At 35.8% G+C, this 26,858-nt stretch overlaps 1 protein-coding gene across 1 annotated transcript in view; it reads left to right on the forward strand.

Annotated features, from left to right (window-relative positions):
- LOC106082528 (high affinity cGMP-specific 3',5'-cyclic phosphodiesterase 9A) overlaps window positions 1-26,858 on the forward strand; it is a 306,942-nt gene that overhangs the window by 207,173 nt on the left and 72,911 nt on the right. The window contains exons 6-8 of the mRNA XM_013245098.2: window positions 6,243-6,568; window positions 16,911-17,062; window positions 17,736-17,843. Of these exons, the coding sequence (XP_013100552.2) occupies window positions 6,243-6,568; window positions 16,911-17,062; window positions 17,736-17,843 (586 nt within the window). The remainder of the gene's footprint in view (window positions 1-6,242; window positions 6,569-16,910; window positions 17,063-17,735; window positions 17,844-26,858) is intronic.

Here is a 26,858-nt window from a genome sequence, read left to right on the forward strand (position 1 = left end):
TCATCCGATTTGGCAGAAATTTTGCATGAGTTTTTTTCGATATGACTTCCAATAACTGTGCGAAGTATGGCGCAAATCGGTACATAACCTGATATAGCTGCCATATAAACCGATCTGTGATGTTGACTTCTTGAGCCTCTAGAGGGCGCAATTGTCATCCGATTTGGCAGAAATTTTGTACAACGCCTTTTCTCATGACCTTCAACATACGTATCTAATAATGTCTGAGTCGATCAATAACTTGATACAGCTCCCATATAAACCTATCTCCCGATTTTGCGTCGCTTTTTTATTTTAATTGAGCAGCTGAATTGACTATTAGTTGTAACGTGGGCTATTTGTGCCAAATTTTTTCTCTTTAAAAAATAAAAAAAAAAAATTTTTAAATCATGTTTCTTTTTTTAAAGAATGTTTCATATTGGCCCATTATTTTATTTTAATTGAAATATTATTTCGACACGCAATCAATAGATATTTGTTTAAATGGGGTTCCTTATTCAAATTGATCCTTTGGCTTTATCTCAGTCGTACATGAATCATTGGATTGTCTTATGACTTTAGCAGCAAACACCAGACATGTGTCACATTTTTTACGCTGCCTTTGGCCATGGTGGCGCCTTTGTAGCTTTCCACTTTGCCTTGTCGAGAAAATCTCTTGCCTTTAGGTGGTTGGTTGGTATGGGTTAAGAGAACAGGAAGCAAATTTATAAGAGCTCATATGATGTATAGCTTTTGGAGATCCTTTAAATTGTAAATTTCAATTTTCATTTCGCTTCGTCGCTTCCGTTAACACTCACAGCAAATCCAGCAATTTGTTTCATTTCGGGGATTTTTTCCATTCATTGCTGTTGTGTTTTATTTCATTTTTTATTTGTATTTTATCTACAGTTTGTTTCGAATTTTAAGGTTCGCTTGATTGGTTAAAGGCGTGGCAAGAGAGGTGAAGGTGGCTGCCAGTTTTTTTTTTTTCATTGAGATTCCTGGAATTCCAATAATTTTAATGAAATTTTCTCTGATAACGCACCCTGTCATCATTAGGAGTAGGAATGTACGGCTATCCTGCCTGGTTGCCATAGCAGCCTGATCTGCGATTACAGACTCAACCATTCATCATCAGGAAGGAAGCAAATACCGTATGTCGCTGATGATGTTGATGGTAATGCTGATGCTGATGAGGATAATGATGTTAATGTTTATGGTGTTGGTGTTGGGAGTTGGTTTCAGGTGTTGCTGCTGCCAGCCTGGTGTTATCTTTAGCCCCTAAAATCCCAGTCAATTGCTTTTGGGAAGCAACATGTTCTTGTTTGATCTCCCACCTAAAAAACACCTCCATGCTCCGCTGCATGCTCGAGTTGGAGGTGAAATCACCTAAAAAGACTACCGAATCCAGAATGAAACAGAAATAAATTTCTGGCTCGAATTTAAAGCAAACAAAAAAAAAATAAAAAGGAAAAAACACGTAAATGTTATGCTCCGTTGCTCGATAATTTCGCCTTGCAGGGAAGGCAGCTGGGTTGCTTCGCGTTTTCACTTCAGCGTTAAAATCCAACCAGAACAACAAAAACCTCTGCTACTGCTCGTGGTGGTGCTGTTTGAAATGAACTTAAATTGATTGTTGTGTTCCTGGCAGGTGTCTAAGGATGAGCCACGATGCCCTGTGGATATTGGATAAGGATGAGCAGAAGGCTCCGTGAGCGTGTGTGTGTGTGTGCGCTCGTGTTGCGCCTGGCAGCTCCGCTCTTTCGTTTTTTGTTGTTCACTGCCTTTTTTTTTTTGATGAATGTGTGCTGATGATGAAACAAAATGAAATTGTGTCTGTGTTGTGTGTGGTATAAACACTTGTTTTGTGTTTAACACTTTACACCAGAGGTGTTGCACCTCTTTCGTCCTTCTCCTCAACCAATGGTGGGGAGAATTTTCGCTGAGGGTTTTTTCACAACTTTTGTTTTTCTTGCTTTGTTTTAATAATGTGGCTTTGGACACTTTAATGAAGAGGCTACCCAACAAGCTGTGGATGTGGATTAAGCAGTGCACTCGTTGTTATTGTTATTGGTACCGCTGCTTGCCTAGAGGAATGTGAGGCTAACTCTCCCCACCTCCACCATGCAAATTTAATGATGCGTTTGTGGCAAACAAATAAAAAAAACCGTAAGCTTGAAAACTTGAAAATTTCGCATTGCCATGGAAAAATAGTTGCCTGTGGGTCTTTTGTTAGACGAAATGAAAATCAAAGTTAAATATTTGAGTTTTAAGCATAAATGAGGGCAGAGTTTGCTGTTATATACGTAGACCAAGGCACTTTTGATGAGTTTGCCATTAGGATTAACAGTCGTTTATAAAAAATGCAAAGGAATTCACCAAAAGTTCATTGAGAATATGGTTTCATGAACGCAAACAATAAGATTAATTTTATTGGGTATTTGTTGCATTGGCTAGCTTTCAGCAAATTCAAAATGAATTGGAGAAATCTCATTGAAACCGCAATTTTCTACACATTTTTGGACAAAGTAATAGAAATTGAATTTTTGTACCATATATTATTTTCTTCTCTTCAAAGACTCGGCTATAAAAAGGAGGCCCCTTATCATTGAACTTCAACTTGAATCGGACTGCACTCACTGATAGGTGATAAGTATGCCCTTGTTCCTTAGTGGAATGTTCATGGGCACCAACCACTGTGGGACTCGTTTCGCCTTTGATTAGAAGACTTTTCAACCATATTAGGTGTGATGGCTTCAAGGGCCGTGTTGTATTTGAATCGTATTTATTGCGAAAACGCCTCTATGATACAATTACCACATTAACCACGCTCGACAACCCTGTCTATTAGCTGTACTTTTTCCCAATGCATGTGTTTTCGTATAATGACAGTTTTTTTTTTCTGCGACAATTACACTACTTCCATGGTGCACATGATTCTTTGCATCTGTTGGAAGTTGTATTGATGGCTTCGAACGCTCGTCAACGGAAACGGCTCTCGCTATTGCTCCGTGTGCCAAGGTTCGAATCCCGGCCGTGCTTTACCAATTTTTTTTTATTTTCAAGTTTTCTGCCTTTTAGGGCGAAGATTATTAAATTTCACAATTTTTGTTTGTTTCACTTTCGAGACGAGCTCCTTGATCGAGGATTTTCTTCGCAGAAAAAAAGTCTGTCAAAATTTAGTTAAAATGTTATCAGCCCAATTCTGAAAACTTCCTGGGAACCTGGGAAAACGCCAGGGAATCAATTTCTCCCTAGAATAAAATCCTCCTATTCTGATTGAATGGGGATAGAAAAAGTTTGGGAGAGGGAATTTCGAATTTTTGAAAACAGCTATTGGGTTGCCCAAAAAGTAATTGCGGATTTTTCATATAGTCGGCGTTGACAAATTTTTTGCTTGTGACTCTGTAATTGCATTCTTTCTTCTGTCAGTTATCAGCTGTTACTTTTAGCTTGCTTTTGAAAAAAGTGTAAAAAAAAGTATATTTGATTCATTCTAAGTTTTATTAAAAATGCATTTACTTTCTTTTAAAAAATCCGCAATTACTTTTTGGGCAACCTTTGGCTTAACATTTGACTGTTATTTTTTGGAAAAAAGAATTTATAATGGAAAAATAAGCAAAAAGAAGTTATTAAGGTTGCTAAAAAAGGTTAAAAACATGTTTAATGTGGATTTTGTAATGTTTAATTTAATAGTGCACAATTATGGCCTACAGCTTGTCACCAGCTTGCTTGCTTTGTGATAACAACTTTCCGTCTTCATCCAATAATCGTTGGCTAAATTAGATGCTTCCAGAGTAGTCTGGATAGATAAATATATTGTGTCGGGTTGTCCCTGGTTGAATGCGGGGCACACATCCTGCATGTTGGCGTTTTTCCTTGGCAAAAGGAGTTAATGTGGCTGAAACGCAATATAGAGGTTAGCTTCTACTTCGTCGTTATAAATGCTGTGGTGGTCTGCCTGATACGCCGCTTTATCTAAATGCCTACTTTTATGGAGCTAGAACCTGAAGATCTAATCCACATTTCTGGGGGGCGGCCGTTCTTGGTAGTTGGGACGGCTGCTGGACATAGTGCTGACGAAAAGCCACATGGATTTATTCCTACTCCTGTGGAGTAAATTCTGCCAAATCTGGCGCCAAGTATCTTTGAGTGCCGCCCGATTCTATTTAAGCTCAATGATAAGGGACCTCCTTTTAGTATCGGACTCAGAACAGAGTGCTAATAAAATTGAAAAACTTAAGAATATCTTCTATGGTGGGTCATGTACCCATATTTAACTCGGGAGAACCTAACAAAATTTGTACTTGATTTTGATGAAAAAGTGAAAAATAATTTTCATATATTTTAAATTGTTCCTATATAAAATTGAATAAAATTCATTATTTTTTAACCTAACTCCCTTTCATTTGTTTGGGGGAGTTTTTCCCAAGTTTTATCGTTTCATTCTCCCTTTTATATCGATTCAGAATAGAATTCCCTTTTTCGAAGTGTGTTTAGAATACTGGGAAAGGGATTAGGGAAAAAGCTCCCAGTTAATTGTTATTCTGAATAGGGGAAGTGGGAGAAGGGAATAAACTCCCAGGGAATTGTTATTCAGAATAGGCCTGTATGTCTATAGAAACTTTTGTCAAAATTTTATTTCTATAGATAATTTTGTCAAAATTTTATTTTTATAGAAAATTTTGTTTCGGTAGAAAAAGAATGCCAACATTTTTATTTAGATTTTTTGTCGATTTTTCTGGCTTATCAATTGATCCTCCTCCACTTGCTGTCAAAAAATTGGGGTTGAATCTTATAAATCGTTTGCTATTGTTACTGCTTGTAATCCGTCTTAAAATCTCAAGCAACGCCAAGGGCAGCGCTCTACAGGGCATTTAACTATTGTTTACTGCAACATTGTAGGACATTCGCAAATGTTTTTTTTAATCAGGTTTTAAGGTAATGAGTTGCACCGTCAACATTTAACTGTAGCATCTGCCATTGTAAGGTAGTCTTGTGTCTCTTTCACACACACACACACACGCACACCTTCACCCTTTCTTCCTCTTAATCCTTACTTACTTGGCTTGAATACATCATCCATTCCGCTTTTGCTCTTCATTCCTCGATCCATGAATGTCTACATCCATTACCATATCAATAGCAAAAGCATTTTCCTGCAGTTCGGAGAAATTCCCGGGGTAAAAACAGCGCATAACAACAATCACCTCAATAAGGATAGCGCTGTTGAATGAAGGCTGTGGGTACGATGGGGATGGGAAACTCTTCTAATTACCATGCCATGGCAATGATGGTTGAATGGATGGAAGGATGTGTGTTATATTTTCTAGTTTTGTGTTTTTTATTGTTTGGAGGTTTTATCTTCGCCTCTCACTCTCGTCGCCGCTTGGCAGCGGCATATTGTTGCCACATTGTTGTATGGGAATTTCAAGAGCCACCATTAAACTGGAAGCTTTATCGTCGTCATTCACTATTCCAGTCATTGATTTAATTATTTTTCTTTGCTCTGACTAGGCTAACCAGTCAACCAAGCATCGCACCAAGGATTCTTCTATCTAGAGAGTGGTATGCTCAATAGCTCTGAGGAGAGCTCTTGTGGCTTGCCATAAGAAACATTGCTGGAAATTCAATCAGTGGCACGGGCCTTTGTGTTTAGTGGTAATTTGCCTTTTGGTGGAAAATTGAATTTAATTTTTGTTCTGCCTTTTTTGTTGTGTTGAGCAAAAAACACCGCTTGAGTTATTTTTGCTATACCCTATCCAACCTCTCACTCTCTCTATCACTCGGTCGTGGCCAATGCCCATCGAACGGGAAACGTCACATTGCTTTGTGATTTTGTGTTTGTGTTTGAAGTGAAAAGAGCAAAAAACATCTAAAGCCATAGTTTCAAAACAAGGTTGCATTTAAATTTAATTTCCGTTTCCAATTGGCCTTTGTATTTCCTGTTATGCCGGTAGTTGAAATTGAGGTATCATGCATTTTCAACAAACTCCAGCAACAGCAGTGGCTGGCAGTAGCAACAACATCCTGCCATCAAGTGTATGGCTTTTCAACTGATGGATTTTATGATAACTTAGTTTCTTGTGTTCGTTTATGATTTCTTTTTTTTTTTGTTATTTATGTTGGGATTTTGTTAATGTTTAATATTTGTGTCCGTCTTTGGCTCTCTGTCGTTCTCGATTTTTTTTTTGTTAAGGATGTGTTTATATAAATAAAGGAAATAAAATTGTCTTCTCCTTCTTCCGTTTTTTCTGTTGCAGGTCTTTCCAAGCGTCCCCTGGGTCCCCAGAGTCGCAAGAGTAGCTTACCCAAGCATCAAGAGGTTAAAAAACGTTTCCTGGAAATCTGCGATACCACCTTCTCGGAAGAGGTGCGCAATGCTCTGCGTTTGCCTGCCTTCGATTCGTACGAGTGGGGCGATGCCGATATCATTCATTTGATGCAGACCATGTTCATAGAGTTGGGCTTTATAGAGAAATTCAATTTACCCGTGGACACATTGCGAGAATGGCTGTACGAGGTGTACAAGCACTACAATGAAGTGCCGTTTCACAATTTCCGGCATTGTTTTTGTGTGGCCCAGATGGTAAGTAAAAAAGCGACAGCAATCCCTCAACTCTCTCGACCTTTTATTGGACAAGTGTAACGGCCAAGCAATCAATTTTGTTTCCAATTCCAAATTAATTCCATGACCATCCACATGGCCCAAACATGCAAGAAAGCAAAAGTCCTTAACTTTGCATAACAAAAGAGGGGTTGAGGATCTGTTTTTAAAAATTTGTTACCATCATAAAGGCATGAGGTATTCAAATTTTTGCTCTTCATTTCCTCGGCTGTCATTTCGAATTATATTATTTGTCAAATATATTTTTCTTGTGGTTGTTGTGCCCTTGATGCTGCTGGCAGCTTAATTCTATTTAGGCTGCCTGGAATGTCTGGAATGGATTTTATTTCAAAAAGGGGCAATCCCTTATTGATTGCCCCGGATTGCCATCCTAAACATTTGCCAATGAGGAAGTTAAAAATCCTTTGTCGAGGCTGCTTTTTCTTATGGTTCTCAAATTCTTTTAACAATGATAGACAGCTGCAAATTGGAAAAGGAACTGTGCCACTCTCACCATTGCTTTGTGATATCCCTTAGAAAGGCAAGAAACAGGGGGAGATTAACCCACACCAAAGTATTATCTTTGCTTGTGGTAAACGGAAAAGTCACAAGGCTCAAGGGTTGGGTTACACTCATTGACATCTGTCTTATTAGAATGCTAATTTGGTGGCAGAAGCACACAGCAACCCACAAAAGCGTCAAAAAAAATATACAGAGTGAGCTAATCAACCATGGCCATTTTGGTATATAGAATTTTAATTTTAAAGCGAAAAATCATTCAACCCATTCCTAATCCCATAAAGAACCAAAGCCATGCCCGTCTGTCCGTTCAGCCATTGGTCTGTTGTAATCATGCTACTGAGTTTTCTACAAAAATAAACTTTGAAAAAATTTTCTATATAAATAAAGTATTAAAAAAGTTCTTTAAAAATAATATTTTCAGTAAATGTTCTATAGAAATAAAATTTTTGCAAAAATTTTCTATAGAAATAAAATTTTTACAAAAATTTCTATAGAATAAAATTTTGTCAAGGGTTTAGGTTGAAGGATTAGTCCACCCTAAAAGGTGAGTTCACTCAGAGCCAGTCCTTCCGATTGTGACAACCTAGAAAGAAAAAGTGGAGAAGGAAAAAGGAAGACCTGGTGAAAAATCATGATGTTGAAAAACACTGCCTCCCGCTCCAACCGAAGGCAAGACAGGAAGGTGAAGCGCTTTGAAAAACTCAGGAAATAAAAGAATAGATTTGGGACCAAGTGCCTATCCATTACGCCAACACGCGATTGCTTCCCTGGAGGCTTGGCCCACACCCACTTCAGTATACACTCGTCAAGTGGCAAGCATTGGTGTTTCGCATCTGTGTTGAAGTTCTCTACGCCCCTCGCCGAATCAAACCCGTCCTATCCATGTATCAGAGGAGACTCCCTACAGATACATCAAGTTCGCCGAGATCGGAGAACGACCGCCTCCCCAGGAAGGAAAGCCTATAACCTGTAGACTCGGGCATTAGCATAGCAGGTGTTCGATTGTCTCCTCCTCATTCTCGTCAAGAAATTGTCCATAATAGTCGTTGTGCGGGACTCCCATGCGCCTGGCCTATCGCACAGTGTTCGGTTATGACTCCTGTTCATGTTCATGGCAAAATTTGCAATTTGCAAATCGTACTCAGTGATCATTTATCGAGAGCCAACAACTGCCTCTTCCGGTCAACAGTTGGCCAAGGTGTCCTTCCAATCCGACAACCATTCACAGACTCCTAGCTTCCCACCTCCCCAGCACTGGCCATTTCCTCGACGGTGCACAGTAGTTCGACAAAAGGCACCTGTGCAAGACCAGCCATAGGTTTTCTTGCTGTGGAGATTCCCCTTCTGGCGTAATCGTTCGTCTCTTCATTTCCCAATATGTCCGGGAACCCAGGCAAACACAAGTCATGAGCCAGGGGCCCAAAACACTTCACCACACATTTCTATCATTCCGCCTTTGAATTCAAGGCCGCCATACTGTCCACATTTATCCTGAGTTTCGACGGTGGCAGGCCATCCTTCGGATCTCCTTTGCAGCCAACGTAATGACACAGACCTCCGCCTGAATGATTTTGCACTCGTCCGACAGTCTAACTGACATTCCAATGTTAAGTGCCTCCAAGTAAACCCCCATAGCGCATGTCCGCCTATGACGCTGAACGCCTGGGTTCAAATCCTGGCGAGACCATCAGAAAAAAATTTTCAGCGGTGGTTTTCCCTCCTAATGCTGGCAATATTTGTGAGGCACTATGCCATGTAAAACTTCTCTCCAAAGAGGTGTCGCACTGCGGCACGCCGTTCGGACTCGGCTATTAAGAGGAGGCCCCTTATCATTGAGCTAGAATCGGAAAGCACTCATTGATATGTGAGAAGTTGGCCCCTGTTCCTAAATGGAATGTTCATGGGCAAAATTTGTATTTGTTGTTTGTTGAGTATATCATATCATATCCCCGAATATACACCTCAACAGGTTGTAAATTCAGCATCGCCAGACCCGCCGGCGTGTTGACCTTAACGCCCCCGTGATGCCGACGCAAACCAATCTCTGTACCTTCCGTAGATCCTTTGTCCCTGTACCCTTCTCCACAGTCTTCTACCATACCAGTGTTCCATATCTCGGCACTGGTCTCACAATAGCCGTGTACATCCAGAATATCATCTTCGGGGTAACTTTCCACATATTATCGAGCATCCTTCTGCAAGCGCACATCGCCATTCCTCTGTATTCGTTTTCCAGGACAGTTTCCAATTAAGGACTAGGCCTAGGCCTCCTTTGACAACTACAGAGTGGTCCCGTCCATAGAAGGGAGTCTGAAATCCGGTTTCTTATATATCGGAGTGAAGAGCACTAGCTTTGTCTTCCTTGGATTAGTCCTCAGCTCATATCGATAGCCTCGACAGTGAGGCCATAATCTTGCTGTTCGTCGACACAAATTTACCCCGAATCTATAGGACCGCATTGAGATACGATAGGACTTTGTTTATCACCAGATTCGAGAGAATCAGAACTTGAAAAATCCTTCCGCAAAGTATCCTTATCCGATCACCGGGAGATACACAGTTTGATCCCCGTGCGGTCCAGTCGGTCGACCCTATATTCACATAATGAAATGCCCCTTCAATATCTATAGAAATAAAATTTTGACAAAAATTTCTATAAAAATAAAATTTTGACAAAAATTTCTATAAAAATAAAATTTTGGCAAAAATTTCTATAGAAATAAAATTTTGACAAAATTTTCTGTAGAAATAAAATTTTGACAAAATTTTCTATAGAAATAAAATTTTGACAAAATATTCTATAGAAATAAAATTTTGACAAAATTTTCTATAGAAATAAAATTTTGACAAAATTTTCTATAGAAATAAAATTTTGACAAAATTTTCTATAGAAATAAAATTTTGACAAAATTTTCTATAGAAATAAAATTTTGACAAAATTTTCTATAGAAATAAAATTTTGACAAAATTTTCTATAGGAATAAAATTTTGACAAAATTTTCTATAGAAATAAAATTTTGACAAAATTTTCTATAGAAATAAAATTTTGACAAAATTTTCTTTAGAAATAAAATTTTGCCAAATTTTCTATAGAAATAAAATTTTGACAAAATTTTCTATGGAGATAAAATTTATACAAAATTTTCCATGGAGATAAAATTTTTACAAATTCTTCTACAGAAATAAAATGTTGACAAAATTTTCTATAGAAATATGATTTTGACAAAATTTTCTATATAAATAAAACTTCGACAAAATTTTCTTTAGAAATAAAATTTGGACAAGTTTCTTCCTTAGAAATAAAATATTTTCAAAAAATTTTAAATATTGACCAAATCTGTTATGTAATACAAATTTGCCCATCAACGTTTCATGCCAGTAGGCCATCGTAGTGTAGAGGTTAGCATATTCGCCTATGTAACGGAACGCCTGGGTTCGAATCCTGGGAAAAAAAAAAAAAATTCAGCGGCGGTTATCTTCTTCTAATGCTGACGCCATTTGTGAGGTGTCGTCTTACGGTACGCCGTTCGGACTCGGCTATTAAAAGGAGGACCTTTACCAGTTGAGCTTAAAATTGATTCTGACAACACTTATTGGTATGTGACATGTTTTCCCCTGTTCCAAATCTGCTATAGGTTTACTAATTTGATCAAATTCTAAAATATGGGAAAATTTGTTCTAAGATAATATTATTTCTCATTTTCATATTTCATTCTGTAGTCCAAATAACTCTAAAAGCAAAAGTTTTGAGTCTACTCATTCGTTTAAAAAAGAAAAATAAATCTTTTGCCAGTACACGAAAATGTCAGGCAACCAACACCAAAGAATATATTATTGATGAAAGTTTTGGTTGAAGTGTCATTCGCATGCAGTTTCTTGCTTTGATATTTTTCAATCATATGACCATTTTGTCTGTTTTTTTTTACCATAATCAAATTGCATTTGCAGTCTTTTCTTATATCTAACAGCTTTATTTTTCTTTTCATGCATGTGTTTTATTTTTTGTTTTTTCTTAAAAAGTCCTTTCAGGCTTACATATATCTTTATTGTGTCGTCTCCTTCAACATCATCATCTTGGCCATAGTCGTTATACTTTTGAAGTATTTTTTCTTTGTCAGTTTTTCATTTCTTTGAGTTTTTTTTCGTTTTGTTTGTCATAGTATTCAGGGACAAGCAAACGATGGCTTTAGATAAATGGTGGAAAAACTTTTGTTTCATCCTTAAAGTACACAATTGTGTATCTTAAAAGTTAACGTCTCACAAAAGTCCTAGCAGGAGTTTATGATGGCAACTTTTCCATGGCAGCAATCTTTGCTTTGCAGCTTGGCCATATTTTCGTTTCAATTATGGCAAGTGACACTTATGGCAGTGCATTCTCAAACAGACGGACATACGAACGACATGCAGTCAACAAAACACTCACTGACAGACGACTACATCAGGGCCAGAGATGTCAGTGCCACTTAGGCATCCCCTTGCTTGCGCTTTCCCTTCCCCACGCAATGCCTCGATTTGCTAACGCAGAGAGCCTCTTTAGGTCATTTAAATGTGGGGCGAGAAATGGAAAATTAGCATTAGCGTCGCTTGTGCATGACATTAATGGTACAGCTAATCACTGGTGTCCGTAGCCATAGCCATAGCCGCCACTCTTTGTGTGCTCATGACTAAGCTTTATGAAAGCTCCCCCACTCATTTATATGTACGGCAGTGCAATGAGGATGTGTGTTTTTGCCAGCAGCATATGTGGTCTGGTCCATGCCATATTAATTCATACAATCCTGGCAAATGGTGTGTGAAATGTTGGACTCAGACCACCTCCGGTTCTACATCCCTCTGCAGTTTCGGGGAATAAAAAGCAAATTTGGCTAAAATGTTACTTGGCTATAAAATCGTTGCATAGTAGATTTTCCTGCAAAGCCATGATGAGAATAAACAACCAACAATTTCAGCCTTTTGGCCATAATTTTGTGGCTTACAAATGGTTTTCAATGCCCAGCCGCCTCGTCCCTAGATTCAAGTCGAAACTTAAACATACTGCAACGCTAAACGTCAGCAATGCCAAAAGCCAAAACTAATCTCTCTAATGTTCAAATCGGCCATCAACTAATCCTGCGAAAAATTCAACACGCATCCATTGTTATGGAGTTTCTGACTGTTTGACTTGTTTTGTGATGATGGTGCCCATGGCTGAACGGGAAACAGTTAATGTTGGCTATAGTCTTTGGAACTTTAGTGCAATCACGTTGCAATAACAATCAGTCAACAATAATGTATTTAAGGAATGTGGTGGGCAGAATACAAAACCAAATGCATGTAGAAAATAAAGCCTATGGTAAAATGCAATCCAAAATCAATATCTCAACCTTCATCTATATTTTGCACTTCATTAAAGATTTTGGCGTTTAGTAATATAAAGAAAAGTTTAAGCTCTTTTATATTTTATTTGAAGACAAAAATTCTTTACTATTAAGTAAAAAATCTTTCACTAGAGAAATTTTCTTCACTATGTTGGAATATTGGGCATTTTTGAAAACAGTCTAGAGGCAACATCCCAACCTTTAACGATATTTTTACCTTTATTATATCGATTTTTTGCCGTTAATAATATGAGGAAAAGTTTAAGATCTATTTTAGTTCAATTAGAGACAAAATTTCCTAAATATAAGGTAAAAAAATCTTTCATTAAAGTAAATTTTCTTTAAATTCAGTTAAAAAATCTTCAAAGATATGACAAAAATTTGTTCGGTCCCATCTGCTATTGATTGACAAATTCCAGACAAAAATTCCTTACCATTAAGTAAAAAATCTTTCACTAGAGAAATTTTCTTCACTATGTTGGAATATTGGGCATTTTTGAAAACAGTCTAGAGGCAACATCCCAACCTTTAACGATATTTTTACCGTTATTATATAGATTTTTTGCCGTTAATAATATGATGAAAAGTTTAAGATCTATTTTAGTTCAATTAGACACAAAATTTCCTAAATATTAGGTAAAAAATCTTTCATTAAAGTAAAATTTTCTTTAAATTTAGTTTAAAAAAATCTTCAAAGGTAGGACAAAAATTTTTTCAGGGCAGATGCGGACAACTGCATCGGGCCCATATGCTATTGATTGAACGTCTACCTTACCAATATTGTCACTTACTTCATTGTAGGAAACATACAAATCTTCGCTACCAAATCTTCAAAAAAATTTCGCACAAACCAGTAAGGAAGAGCAAAAGTCGGGCGGTGCCGACTGTATAATACCCTACACCTACCCTATAAGTATAATGTTGGAGCTATATCCAATACTGAACCAATTTTGATGGACCTCGGCGAGCAAATATGTTCAAACTGTATTAACTACGGTTGGCAAATGACAACAGTGCAAAATTTAGGCAAGAATTGTCAAACAGTGCGCTTGCAGTGGGGTGAAAATCAATATACATATATGACGCTATATCTAAATCTGGGCCGATTTCTATGAAAATTACCAGTAATATTGAGAGGCATAAAAAAATCCTCCCTGCAAAATTTCGAGAGAATCGGTTAAAAAATGAGCACTTTCTTGCAATATTTCTCAAAATCGGACGAACATATATGCGGGAGCTACATCCAAATCTGAGCCGATTTCCATGAAATTCTCCTGTAATTTCGGGAATCATAAAAAAATTCTTCCTGCCAAATTTCGAGAAATCGGTTAACAAATGATCATTTTATTGCAAATCGGACGAACATATATATGAGAGCTATATCCAAATCTGAACCGATTTTTTCCAAGTTCAATAGGCTTCGTCTCTAGGCCGAAAAATACGCCCATACCAAATTTAAAGGCGATCGAATTAAAAATTGCGACCCATGGTGAATTATATATAGATATTTTCCTTGGGGAGGGGTACTTCTGATTCAAGAACAAGAAAGAATCTCTCCCAATGATTTGACAAATATTTTTCTATTTCAACATTTTGTCCATCTCTTGCCGGGGTAATTTCGTTTTTTTTTTTCCAACCCCTCATGGTCTCATGGTGTGTGTGAACATTTTATATTTTTTTTTTCTGTCTCTCGTAATATATTTCCTTAAGCTTCTTTCGACATACTTTTCCACGTTATACGCTATTAAGCCAGTTTTCCCTCTTTTAGAACTGGGTCAAAATGCTTGCAAAGAATACTCAAGTCTTTGAGCTGATGGTTGATATAGAGATGTCCTTTATATTTTCGGTGGACGAGCATAAAAGATTATGACGTTGTGTAATATGCCGGTCCAAATATAATCGTACATCGTAGTACATCTTTAGTGTTGCAGTAAAACGCTGTCACCCCTCAACCACTCCTAGAGGGGTATTCTTAACTCAGTATTGTTGATGATGGTGTGATGGAAGTAGCAGCGCAAAAAAAAGATGAAAGATGAGGAATAAGGAGAATAAAGAACTACGACACCAACGACGACAATTGCAAAATGAAACTATTTTTACATGAATTTTCCTTTAAAAATAGCATTGTCAGGTACTTGAGCTTAATACAAGAGATGGGGGAGGAATGTATGCAGGCTATAGAATGTCCACATTATGGCTGCCAAGGGGAACCCCTGCCACTACCGCTATCTTTCTCCCTCCTCATACTGTGAACACTACACAAGTGTGAGGCTATATGCCAACGTTTCAAAGGCACCTTAGTAGGAAATGGACAAGAGAATAAAAAAAGACACCTTCGTTTTATCAGTGAATTTCAGCATTTGTGGAATTTCCTTTGTAATGCGATTGTAATTTCTTCCATTCGCCTTGGGATTGAATAACCACACTTCATTTTAAGATGACATAATTTTCTTTATTTTTTCATTCCTTTTGGACAGGATGTCCATGCATACTTGACATATACAAGTGGACAGCTTGAAGTTAAAAATAAGTGAAATGACTTTCGAGAATTTTTAACACGAGCTAAAAGGAAAAAGCATATGAGAAAATAAGCACTGAGGTAAAACAATTACTATGTCAGGTCAGAACGAAGTACATGTTAGCAGTGTTTTTTGACCACTTAATATATAAGGTTCTAAAGCGTTTAAATAAGCGGTAATTTTTTAAGAGCTATACGAAAGTTTTTCAAAAAGAAAACACATAAAATCTTTAATTACATCTATAGTACGGTCCATATAATTTAATCTTGGATTATTATAACATGCATGTGTTGGCCATGGCAGCGCCTCAAATGGTCCATCTGGCTAGTCCAATTTTGGACTATCTTCCAATGAAACAATTGAAGTGGGCTTGTCTTTATAGACATGAGCCTTAACATAGCCCCACAAAAAATAGTCTAAAGGCGTTAAAACGCACGATCTAGGCGGCCAATTGACCGGTCCCGAACGTGAAATAAAATGTTCACCGAAATCGCCTCTCAATAGGTACATGCTGTGTGACATGTGACACCGTCTTGTTAAAACCACATGTCGTGCAAATAAAGCTCTTGCATTTTAGGCAAAAAAATGTTGGATATCATCTCACGATAGCGCTCACCATTCACAGTTGCGTTACGATTCGCACCATCATTAAAGAAGTGCGGCCCAATGATGCCACCAGCCCACAAACCGCACAAAATTACGGAATTTTTCTGAATTTTTCTGCATGGATTGGTATCTTTTGCAATGCTTCTGGCTGATCTTCACTCCGAAATTGACAATTCTGCTTATTTCCGTACCCATTGGGGCAAAAATGAGCTTCGTCCCTCAATGGAAGAAGCGCACGATGAACTTTCTTGTGCTCATTTTGATAATAAAATTCTTTAGATTACAAGCTTTGGTTTGGTTCGATTCATGGTTAAATTATAAACCAAACTTAAGATCTTTGACAGTGAAACAAAACACGAAACATGCGTGAGCTGTATAAATCAGTGTTGCCAAAAAACCTGTTCAAATTACACAAATTATACCCTTCTTAACTTTATACATGAAAAGTTATGTCCAGGCAAAAATTGGACTGAATATTTCCTTGTCTTTTTATGTTAAACTTATATATTTTTATACCCTCCACCATATGATGGGGGTATACTAATTTCGTCATTCTGTTTGTAACTCCTCGAAATATTCGTCTATATATATTCTTGATCGTCATGACATTTTAAGTCGAACTAGCCATGTCCGTCCGTCTGTCTGTCGAAAGCACGCTAAAAAGCTCGCCGCTTAAAATTTTGCACAAATACTTTTTATTAGTGTAGATCGATTGGGATTGTAAATGGGCCAAATCGGTCCATGTTTTGATATAACTGCCATATAAACCGATCTTGGGTCTTGACTTCTTGAACCTCTAGCGGGCACAATTGTCGTCCGAATTGTCTGAAATTTTGCATGTGGTGTTTTGGTATCACTTCCAACAACTGCGCTAAGTATTGTTCAAATCGGTCCATGTTTTGATATAGCTGCCATAGCACCGAATTTAGCACGCTCTTACTGTTGTTTTTATTTTACTTTATTTTATTTTGTTTGATTATATTTTATTTTATTTTATATATATATATATTCCATGTTTATTTTTATTTTTTTTTTCTATATTATTATTATGTTTTTATAAATATAAATTTATAATTTTTTTTATATATCCCACCCCTGTTGCAAATTACCAAGATACAACAATTCCAAAAAGGCTTATGTCCTCCTCCTGTAAAATAAAAACTAATCGAGTTAGACCTTTTTCATATTAAGCCAACGATATGATGAAACTTTATCCGGTTTAAGGGAATTTTAATGACCTCTATCTACATTTTCCTATCATATTCCCATTATCTGTAAAAAGTTATTGATTATGATACGTACATCCCCTTCTCATTACAGATGTATGCCATAACACGTCAAGCCAATCTATTGCAACGTCTGGGTGATTTGGAGTGTCTCATTCTATTGGTATCCTGCATTTGTCACGATCTCGATCATCCAGGCTACAATAACATTTATCAAATAAATGCCCGTACAGAGTTGGCACTACGGTAGGTATCTCTCAACTGGAGAGGCTCAGATAAGCAAGCATAACTGGAACATAATGTGGCAAAGGATGGAAAATGTCCTTCATCATAAACACACACACACACACACACATACATATCATATCATGCATGTTCTGATAGTTATTCTCACCATACACCCATACACACTTGCCATTTTCTTCCATCTCAATCAATAAACGTCAATCAACATCAGAGGTGATGTACATCATATGCTGTGGCCACAATACAAAATCCCAGCATTAGATGCAATGCTCCTAGGGATTCAAGTGTTGGTAGATGACAAAAATTGCATAAGCATAGGGTATGGCCATGGACATGCCGATTAGTCCATAAAAACATGGCATTGCAACATCTCCGGTGACAAGCTCAATTGGATAGCAGTTGGTAAATGTATTGCCCAGGGAGAAACACTTGAAAAATGTCTGCTGTTTCGAAAACGGAAAAACGGGGAAAATCATTACAAAGAAAACACATTTTGTTGTGGACAAGTATTGTGCCCAATGGAAAATATGTACTCTGCTTAAATTGAAAAATAAATTGCCATTTAGAATAAGCCAATTTTAGGGCAGCTTTTTTTTTGGTTTTTTTTTTTTACTACAACTTTTTTTATATGACTTTTTTTTTTTTCTTCCTTTCGAACATCCTTCCATTTTAGGTATAATGACATATCGCCTTTAGAGAATCATCATTGCTCGATAGCATTTCGTTTATTGGAACATCCAGACTGTAATATATTTAGGAATTTTAGCCGAGAAGCATTCAAGTAAGTATTTCGGACATCCCATACAGTCCAAATGAATTGATTAAAACAAAAAAAAAAGGACAAGGAATATCACCAATGTTTTTTCTGTCCCTTAATATTTGTGGCTCAGCCCATACGTGTCAGATAGAGGGTGTAGAGAGAGAGAGAGATGGTGCTTGAAAATAAAAACTTTTCGAAATCCTTTTGTCAGTTGGAATTTTATTTAAAAGTTGACCCTTCCTTTTGTTGCAAATTAAAGCAAAGTTTTCTGCAAACATCCTTGACAACATGCAAACACATGCAAATTAAATTTGAAAATTTTCTAAAACCCATAAATTGTGAAAATAATAAAACACTTGAAAACTAGAACAAAGACATGATCCAATAGGAAAAATAAATCAAAATGCCATATGAAAAAAAGTTTAAAACATATTCAGAAGAGAAAAGGGCCAAAGAAACGCAGAGGCAACATTGATCACATATACGAACACATTAACACGAAAGGAGCCTATTGAATTAATATCTAGTGGGAAATCTGTCTTGTTTATTCAAGCCAAGCACAATTACCCACATACATATGTATATATCTTCTTATATATAAAATGTTTGTCGGTTTGTTTGTTTGTTCCGTATAGACTCAGAAGCGGCTGAACCGATTGCCTTGAAATTTTCACAGATTATGTAGGTTGGTCTGGAAGGAAACATAGGCCATATAATTTTTTGATATCGGGAGGGGGCGGACCCTCCCCCTTACCCCAAAGGTACTATTCAAAAATAAATGTGGACTGATCGGGGCAATATGGGATTTAAATGAAAGATATTCAAGAGTAGAGTACGAATCTCACAATAATAGTTGGGTCCAAGTAAATGGGGGCCGCCCCAGCTCTTAAACCTCCTAAAATAGGGTTATTTGACGATCATGACAATATGGGACTCAAATGAAAGGTATTCGGGAGTAGATTACGAATATGGTCAGGAAGTAGGAATTGGCTTTATAATTTATTGACAACGGAAGGGGGCGGACCCTCCAACGTTACCCCAAAAAACACCATCCAAAATCAAAAGTGGACCGAGAGGGGATAAACACCGCTTTGTCCGAGGTTCTCGTCAGCATTCGAACGCGTTTAGCGTTATAGGCTGTAATGGCACAAATTCGATATCCGCATTCAGGGCGAAGTGTCCCCACCCTAAAAAGATATTAGAGAGTTAAAGAAGGCGCAGCGTAGCGGGCCCGACTCATCTAGTACATATATAAAAATTCCTCATTAAACTGTTACAATAAGCAACTAATTACCATTCAATTAAATTGTTATTCAATTTGAAAAAACTCTGTTACTCTTAATTTATGTTCTAATATCATGCATTAACCAAAATTTCATTGAATTCGACCTCTTTTTTTTTGAATAATAATCTCGCTTAATTAATTGCAATTAATTTTTCAAAGAATTTGAAAATTTCCTTTGAACCTCTTCAACTAACGACTGCGAAGCGAAACGTACTGAAAAATTATGTCAAAAGCACTTCTGTCCCCATTTCCATCACCGCTTTTTCTGCTGAATCTTATCAAAAATGCTTATAAAGAATACACATGTGTACATATATATGTGTGTGTGCGTGAACATACTCAAAAGCACCGACATAATTATCATCTTTTTATTTTCGTTATTTATTATATGAGATTTTCAGGAATTACCTCCAATTAATGGGTATAATAGGCACACGTTAAAAATGTTTTTATCCAATTAGAACAGTTTATGTAAATTTTCTCATTAAATGTTAAATGGAAAGTTCACCCCTGCTAATATTGAGACTTAATCTGTTTACTTTTGCTGCTCACCACCCTCTCTCCATACACACACACACACGCACACACATCTAAGATGATGAGCATCTTTGATAAAAATTTGTTATATCTTCTACACTAATTTAGAGTATCCACGTATACATAGGTATTACAACATCCATATGTAGAGACATACTTTAATTTCCAAATTGCATTTAGGCAAATTGAGTTTCTTCAAATTCCAACTGCAAATTCTATTTGCATAGGCTGTGTGAGCCTTGGGAGCACTAGGCAAAGTGTATCCAAAGTCATAAATTAAATTTTGCAGAAAATTTGATTCGGGCACAAACTTATAATGGCCAAACATATGGACATACGAGAGGGTAATAGTTATGAAATAGAGAACGAACCAAAACCCGAGAATAGAACTTCGAAGTTAAAGAAATTTTTGAACTTAGATCTTAAAAAAAAAAAAACAAGAATAAACCAACCAAAATTTTGTATCATTCAAATTTGGAATGTTTAATTTGATGGGAGTTTAATAAAAGAAAATAACACAAAAAAAAGCTTGTTTTATTTTGGAAATTTTATTTGTATTAAGTTATTTTTATTTAATTAATATTTAAATAAAGTAGTTATTCTTAAGTATAATATGCTAATGAAAGAATTTCGTTATTTCTCATTCTAATGCATCAGCCATGTAAGTTATGAAAACGCCATCCTTGCTGCCTAGCAAAGCCTAAATTATTCTCATGAATGTTGTGTCTTATCTTTAAACTCAAGAAGTTTTTCATTCGCAACAAAGAGGATATACGAAATATAGGTCATATATGTTTTAATTACGCTAACTAAAAAAAATAATAAAAAAATATAAAAAAAGCCTAAAACATCCTATCCATTTTTTTCTAAAAAAAAAAGAAATTGAAAGGAAAAAAACTACCAGTAAAAAAACCAAGAAGTGTAAAAAAAACTGTAAATTCGTTTAAAAAATATCATTTTTTTTAAAAACTTTGTGGATTATAATTCTCTATTGAAAACTGAATTCAGAGCATGTTTAGGTTTTTGAAATTCCCACTTGTTGCCTAAAAACGAGGCGTTTTAAATGCAAAAACGCGCCATTTTGACGCGTTGATGATGAATTTCGAAATGTCGTCTCACCGTCCTTTCGATAAGCCAACAAACTTGAGATTTCGAACATTTCAAAATTTTGATGATTTTTTAAAATTTCAATGACTTATAGCCTTGTCTGAAAAATGGCGAAAAAAACTTTTTTTCGATTTTCTTAGAAAACTTTGGGGAATATAATTCCTCATCCAAAAGTGCATTCATAGCATATTTCAGATTTTTGAAATTCCAATTTTAACCCTAACAACGCGTACATTTTAGGCCAATGACGCGTCATTTTGATTTTTCGATTTTTGTTAAAAACTTTGTGGAGTATAATTCTTTATTGAAAACTGAATTCAGAGCATGTTTTAGATTTTTGAAATTCCCATTTGTTGCCTGAAAACGAGGCGTTTTAAATGCAAAAACGCGCGATTTTGACGCGCTGATGATGAATTTCGAAATGTCGTCTCACCGTCCTTTCGATAAGCCAACAAACTTGGGATTTCGAACATTTCAAAATTTTGGTGATTTTTGAAAATTTCAATGACCTATAGCCTTGTCTGAAAAATGGCGAAAAAAACTTTTTTTCGATTTTCTTAGAAAACTTTAGGGAATATAATTCCTCATCCAAAAGTGCATTCATAGCATATTTCAGATTTTTGAAATTCCTATTTTAACCCTAACAACGCGTACATTTTAGGCCAATGACGCGTCATTTTGATTTTTCGATTTTTGTTAAAAACTTTGTGGAGTATAATTCTTTATTGAAAACTGAATTCAGAGCATGTTTTAGATTTTTGAAATTCCCATTTGTTGCCTGAAAACGAGGCGTTTTAAATGCAAAAACGCGCGATTTTGACGCGCTGATGATGAATTTCGAAATGTCGTCTCACCGTCCTTTCGATAAGCCAACAAACTTGGGATTTCGAACATTTCAAAATTTTGGTGATTTTTGAAAATTTCAATGACCTATAGCCTTGTCTGAAAAAAGGCGAAAAAAACTTTTTTTCGATTTTCTTAGAAAACTTTGGGGAATATAATTCCTCATCCAAAAGTGCATTCATAGCATATTTCAGATTTTTGAAATTCCAATTTTAACCCTAACAACGCGTACATTTTAGGCCAATGACGCGTCATTTTGATTTTTCGATTTTTGTTAAAAACTTTGTGGAGTATAATTCTTTATTGAAAACTGAATTCAGAGCATGTTTTAGATTTTTGAAATTCCCATTTGTTGCCTGAAAACGAGGCGTTTTAAATGCAAAAACGCGCGATTTTGACGCGCTGATGATGAATTTCGAAATGTCGTCTCACCGTCCTTTCGATAAGCCAACAAACTTGGGATTTCGAACATTTCAAAATTTTGGTGATTTTTGAAAATTTCAATGACCTATAGCCTTGTCTGAAAAAAGGCGAAAAAAACTTTTTTTCGATTTTCTTAGAAAACTTTGGGGAATATAATTCCTCATCCAAAAGTGCATTCATAGCATATTTCAGATTTTTGAAATTCCAATTTTAACCCTAACAACGCGTACATTTTAGGCCAATGACGCGTCATTTTGATTTTTCGATTTTTGTTAAAAACTTTGTGGAGTATAATTCTTTATTGAAAACTGAATTCAGAGCATGTTTTAGATTTTTGAAATTCGCATTTGTTGCCTGAAAACGAGGCGTTTTAAATGCAAAAACGCGCGATTTTGACGCGCTGATGATGAATTTCGAAATGTCGTCTCACCGTCCTTTCGATAAGCCAACAAACTTGGGATTTCGAACATTTCAAAATTTTGGTGATTTTTGAAAATTTCAATGACCTATAGCCTTGTCTGAAAAAAGGCGAAAAAAACTTTTTTTCGATTTTCTTAGAAAACTTTGGGGAATATAATTCCTCATCCAAAAGTGCATTCATAGCATATTTCAGATTTTTGAAATTCCAATTTTAACCCTAACAACGCGTACATTTTAGGCCAATGACGCGTCATTTTGATTTTTCGATTTTTGTTAAAAACTTTGTGGAGTATAATTCTTTATTGAAAACTGAATTCAGAGCATGTTTTAGATTTTTGAAATTCCCATTTGTTGCCTGAAAACGAGGCGTTTTAAATGCAAAAACGCGCGATTTTGACGCGCTGATGATGAATTTCGAAATGCCGTCTCACCGTCCTTTCGATAAGCCAACAAACTTGGGATTTCGAACATTTCAAAATTTTGGTGATTTTTGAAAATTTCAATGACTTATAGCCTTGTCTGAAAAATGGCGAAAAAAACTTTTTTTCGATTTTCTTAGAAAACTTTGGGGAATATAATTCCTCATCCAAAAGTGCATTCATAGCATATTTCAGATTTTTGAAATTCCAATTTTAACCCTAACAACGCGTACATTTTAGGCCAATGACGCGTCATTTTGATTTTTCGATTTTTGTTAAAAACTTTGTGGAGTATAATTCTTTATTGAAAACTGAATTCAGAGCATGTTTTAGATTTTTGAAATTCGCATTTGTTGCCTGAAAACGAGGCGTTTTAAATGCAAAAACGCGCGATTTTGACGCGCTGATGATGAATTTCGAAATGTCGTCTCACCGTCCTTTCGATAAGCCAACAAACTTGGGATTTCGAACATTTCAAAATTTTGGTGATTTTTGAAAATTTCAATGACCTATAGCCTTGTCTGAAAAAAGGCGAAAAAAACTTTTTTTCGATTTTCTTAGAAAACTTTGGGGAATATAATTCCTCATCCAAAAGTGCATTCATAGCATATTTCAGATTTTTGAAATTCCAATTTTAACCCTAACAACGCGTACATTTTAGGCCAATGACGCGTCATTTTGATTTTTCGATTTTTGTTAAAAACTTTGTGGAGTATAATTCTTTATTGAAAACTGAATTCAGAGCATGTTTTAGATTTTTGAAATTCGCATTTGTTGCCTGAAAACGAGGCGTTTTAAATGCAAAAACGCGCGATTTTGACGCGCTGATGATGAATTTCGAAATGTCGTCTCACCGTCCTTTCGATAAGCCAACAAACTTGGGATTTCGAACATTTCAAAATTTTGGTGATTTTTGAAAATTTCAATGACCTATAGCCTTGTCTGAAAAAAGGCGAAAAAAACTTTTTTTCGATTTTCTTAGAAAACTTTGGGGAATATAATTCCTCATCCAAAAGTGCATTCATAGCATATTTCAGATTTTTGAAATTCCAATTTTAACCCTAACAACGCGTACATTTTAGGCCAATGACGCGTCATTTTGATTTTTCGATTTTTGTTAAAAACTTTGTGGAGTATAATTCTTTATTGAAAACTGAATTCAGAGCATGTTTTAGATTTTTGAAATTCCTATTTGTTGCTTGAAAACGAGGCGTTTTAAATGCAAAAACGCGCGATTTTGACGCGCTGATGATGAATTTCGAAATGTCGTCTCACCGTCCTTTCGATAAGCCAACAAACTTGGGATTTCGAACATTTCAAAATTTTGGTGATTTTTGAAAATTTCAATGACCTATAGCCTTGTCTGAAAAATGGCGAAAAAAACTTTTTTTCGATTTTCTTAGAAAACTTTGGGGAATATAATTCCTCATCCAAAAGTGCATTCATAGCATATTTCAGATTTTTGAAATTCCTATTTTAACCCTAACAACGCGTACATTTTAGGCCAATGACGCGTCATTTTGATTTTTCGATTTTTGTTAAAAACTTTGTGGAGTATAATTCTTTATTGAAAACTGAATTCAGAGCATGTTTTAGATTTTTGAAATTCCCATTTGTTGCCTGAAAACGAGGCGTTTTAAATGCAAAAACGCGCGATTTTGACGCGCTGATGATGAATTTCGAAATGTCGTCTCACCGTCCTTTCGATAAGCCAACAAACTTGGGATTTCGAACATTTCAAAATTTTGGTGATTTTTGAAAATTTCAATGACCTATAGCCTTGTCTGAAAAATGGCGAAAAAAACTTTTTTTCGATTTTCTTAGAAAACAATGGGGAATATAATTCCTCATCCAAAAGTGCATTCATAGCATATTTCAGATTTTTGAAATTTCAATTTTAACCCTAACAACGCGTACATTTTAGGCCAATGACGCGTCATTTTGATTTTTCGATTTTTGTTAAAAACTTTGTGGAGTATAATTCTTTATTGAAAACTGAATTCAGAGCATGTTTTAGATTTTTGAAATTCCCATTTGTTGCCTGAAAACGAGGCGTTTTAAATGCAAAAACGCGCGATTTTGACGCGCTGATGATGAATTTCGAAATGTCGTCTCACCGTCCTTTCGATAAGCCAACAAACTTGGGATTTCGAACATTTCAAAATTTTGGTGATTTTTGAAAATTTCAATGACTTATAGCCTTGTCTGAAAAATGGCGAAAAAAACTTTTTTTCGATTTTCTTAGAAAACTTTGGGGAATATAATTCCTCATCCAAAAGTGCATTCATAGCATATTTCAGATTTTTGAAATTCCAATTTTAACCCTAACAACGCGTACATTTTAGGCCAATGACGCGTCATTTTGATTTTTCGATTTTTGTTAAAAACTTTGTGGAGTATAATTCTTTATTGAAAACTGAATTCAGAGGATGTTTTAGATTTTTGAAATTCGCATTTGTTGCCTGAAAACGAGGCGTTTTAAATGCAAAAACGCGCGATTTTGACGCGCTGATGATGAATTTCGAAATGTCGTCTCACCGTCCTTTCGATAAGCCAACAAACTTGGGATTTCGAACATTTCAAAATTTTGGTGATTTTTGAAAATTTCAATGACCTATAGCCTTGTCTGAAAAATGGCGAAAAAAACTTTTTTTCGATTTTCTTAGAAAACTTTGGGGAATATAATTCCTCATCCAAAAGTGCATTCATAGCATATTTCAGATTTTTGAAATTCCTATTTTAACCCTAACAACGCGTACATTTTAGGCCAATGACGCGTCATTTTGATTTTTCGATTTTTGTTAAAAACTTTGTGGAGTATAATTCTTTATTGAAAACTGAATTCAGAGCATGTTTTAGATTTTTGAAATTCCCATTTGTTGCCTGAAAACGAGGCGTTTTAAATGCAAAAACGCGCGATTTTGACGCGCTGATGATGAATTTCGAAATGTCGTCTCACCGTCCTTTCGATAAGCCAACAAACTTGGGATTTCGAACATTTCAAAATTTTGGTGATTTTTGAAAATTTCAATGACCTATAGCCTTGTCTGAAAAATGGCGAAAAAAACTTTTTTTCGATTTTCTTAGAAAACAATGGGGAATATAATTCCTCATCCAAAAGTGCATTCATAGCATATTTCAGATTTTTGAAATTTCAATTTTAACCCTAACAACGCGTACATTTTAGGCCAATGACGCGTCATTTTGATTTTTCGATTTTTGTTAAAAACTTTGTGGAGTATAATTCTTTATTGAAAACTGAATTCAGAGGATGTTTTAGATTTTTGAAATTCGCATTTGTTGCCTGAAAACGAGGCGTTTTAAATGCAAAAACGCGCGATTTTGACGCGCTGATGATGAATTTCGAAATGTCGTCTCACCGTCCTTTCGATAAGCCAACAAACTTGGGATTTCGAACATTTCAAAATTTTGGTGATTTTTGAAAATTTCAATGACCTATAGCCTTGTCTGAAAAATGGCGAAAAAAACTTTTTTTCGATTTTCTTAGAAAACTTTGGGGAATATAATTCCTCATCCAAAAGTGCATTCATAGCATATTTCAGATTTTTGAAATTCCTATTTTAACCCTAACAACGCGTACATTTTAGGCCAATGACGCGTCATTTTGATTTTTCGATTTTTGTTAAAAACTTTGTGGAGTATAATTCTTTATTGAAAACTGAATTCAGAGCATGTTTTAGATTTTTGAAATTCCCATTTGTTGCCTGAAAACGAGGCGTTTTAAATGCAAAAACGCGCGATTTTGACGCGCTGATGATGAATTTCGAAATGTCGTCTCACCGTCCTTTCGATAAGCCAACAAACTTGGGATTTCGAACATTTCAAAATTTTGGTGATTTTTGAAAATTTCAATGACCTATAGCCTTGTCTGAAAAAAGGCGAAAAAAACTTTTTTTCGATTTTCTTAGAAAACTTTGGGGAATATAATTCCTCATCCAAAAGTGCATTCATAGCATATTTCAGATTTTTGAAATTCCAATT

The sequence above is a fragment of the Stomoxys calcitrans genome, chromosome 4 (assembly GCF_963082655.1).
Source record: "Stomoxys calcitrans chromosome 4, idStoCalc2.1, whole genome shotgun sequence".
NCBI lineage: Eukaryota > Metazoa > Arthropoda > Insecta > Diptera > Muscidae > Stomoxys > Stomoxys calcitrans.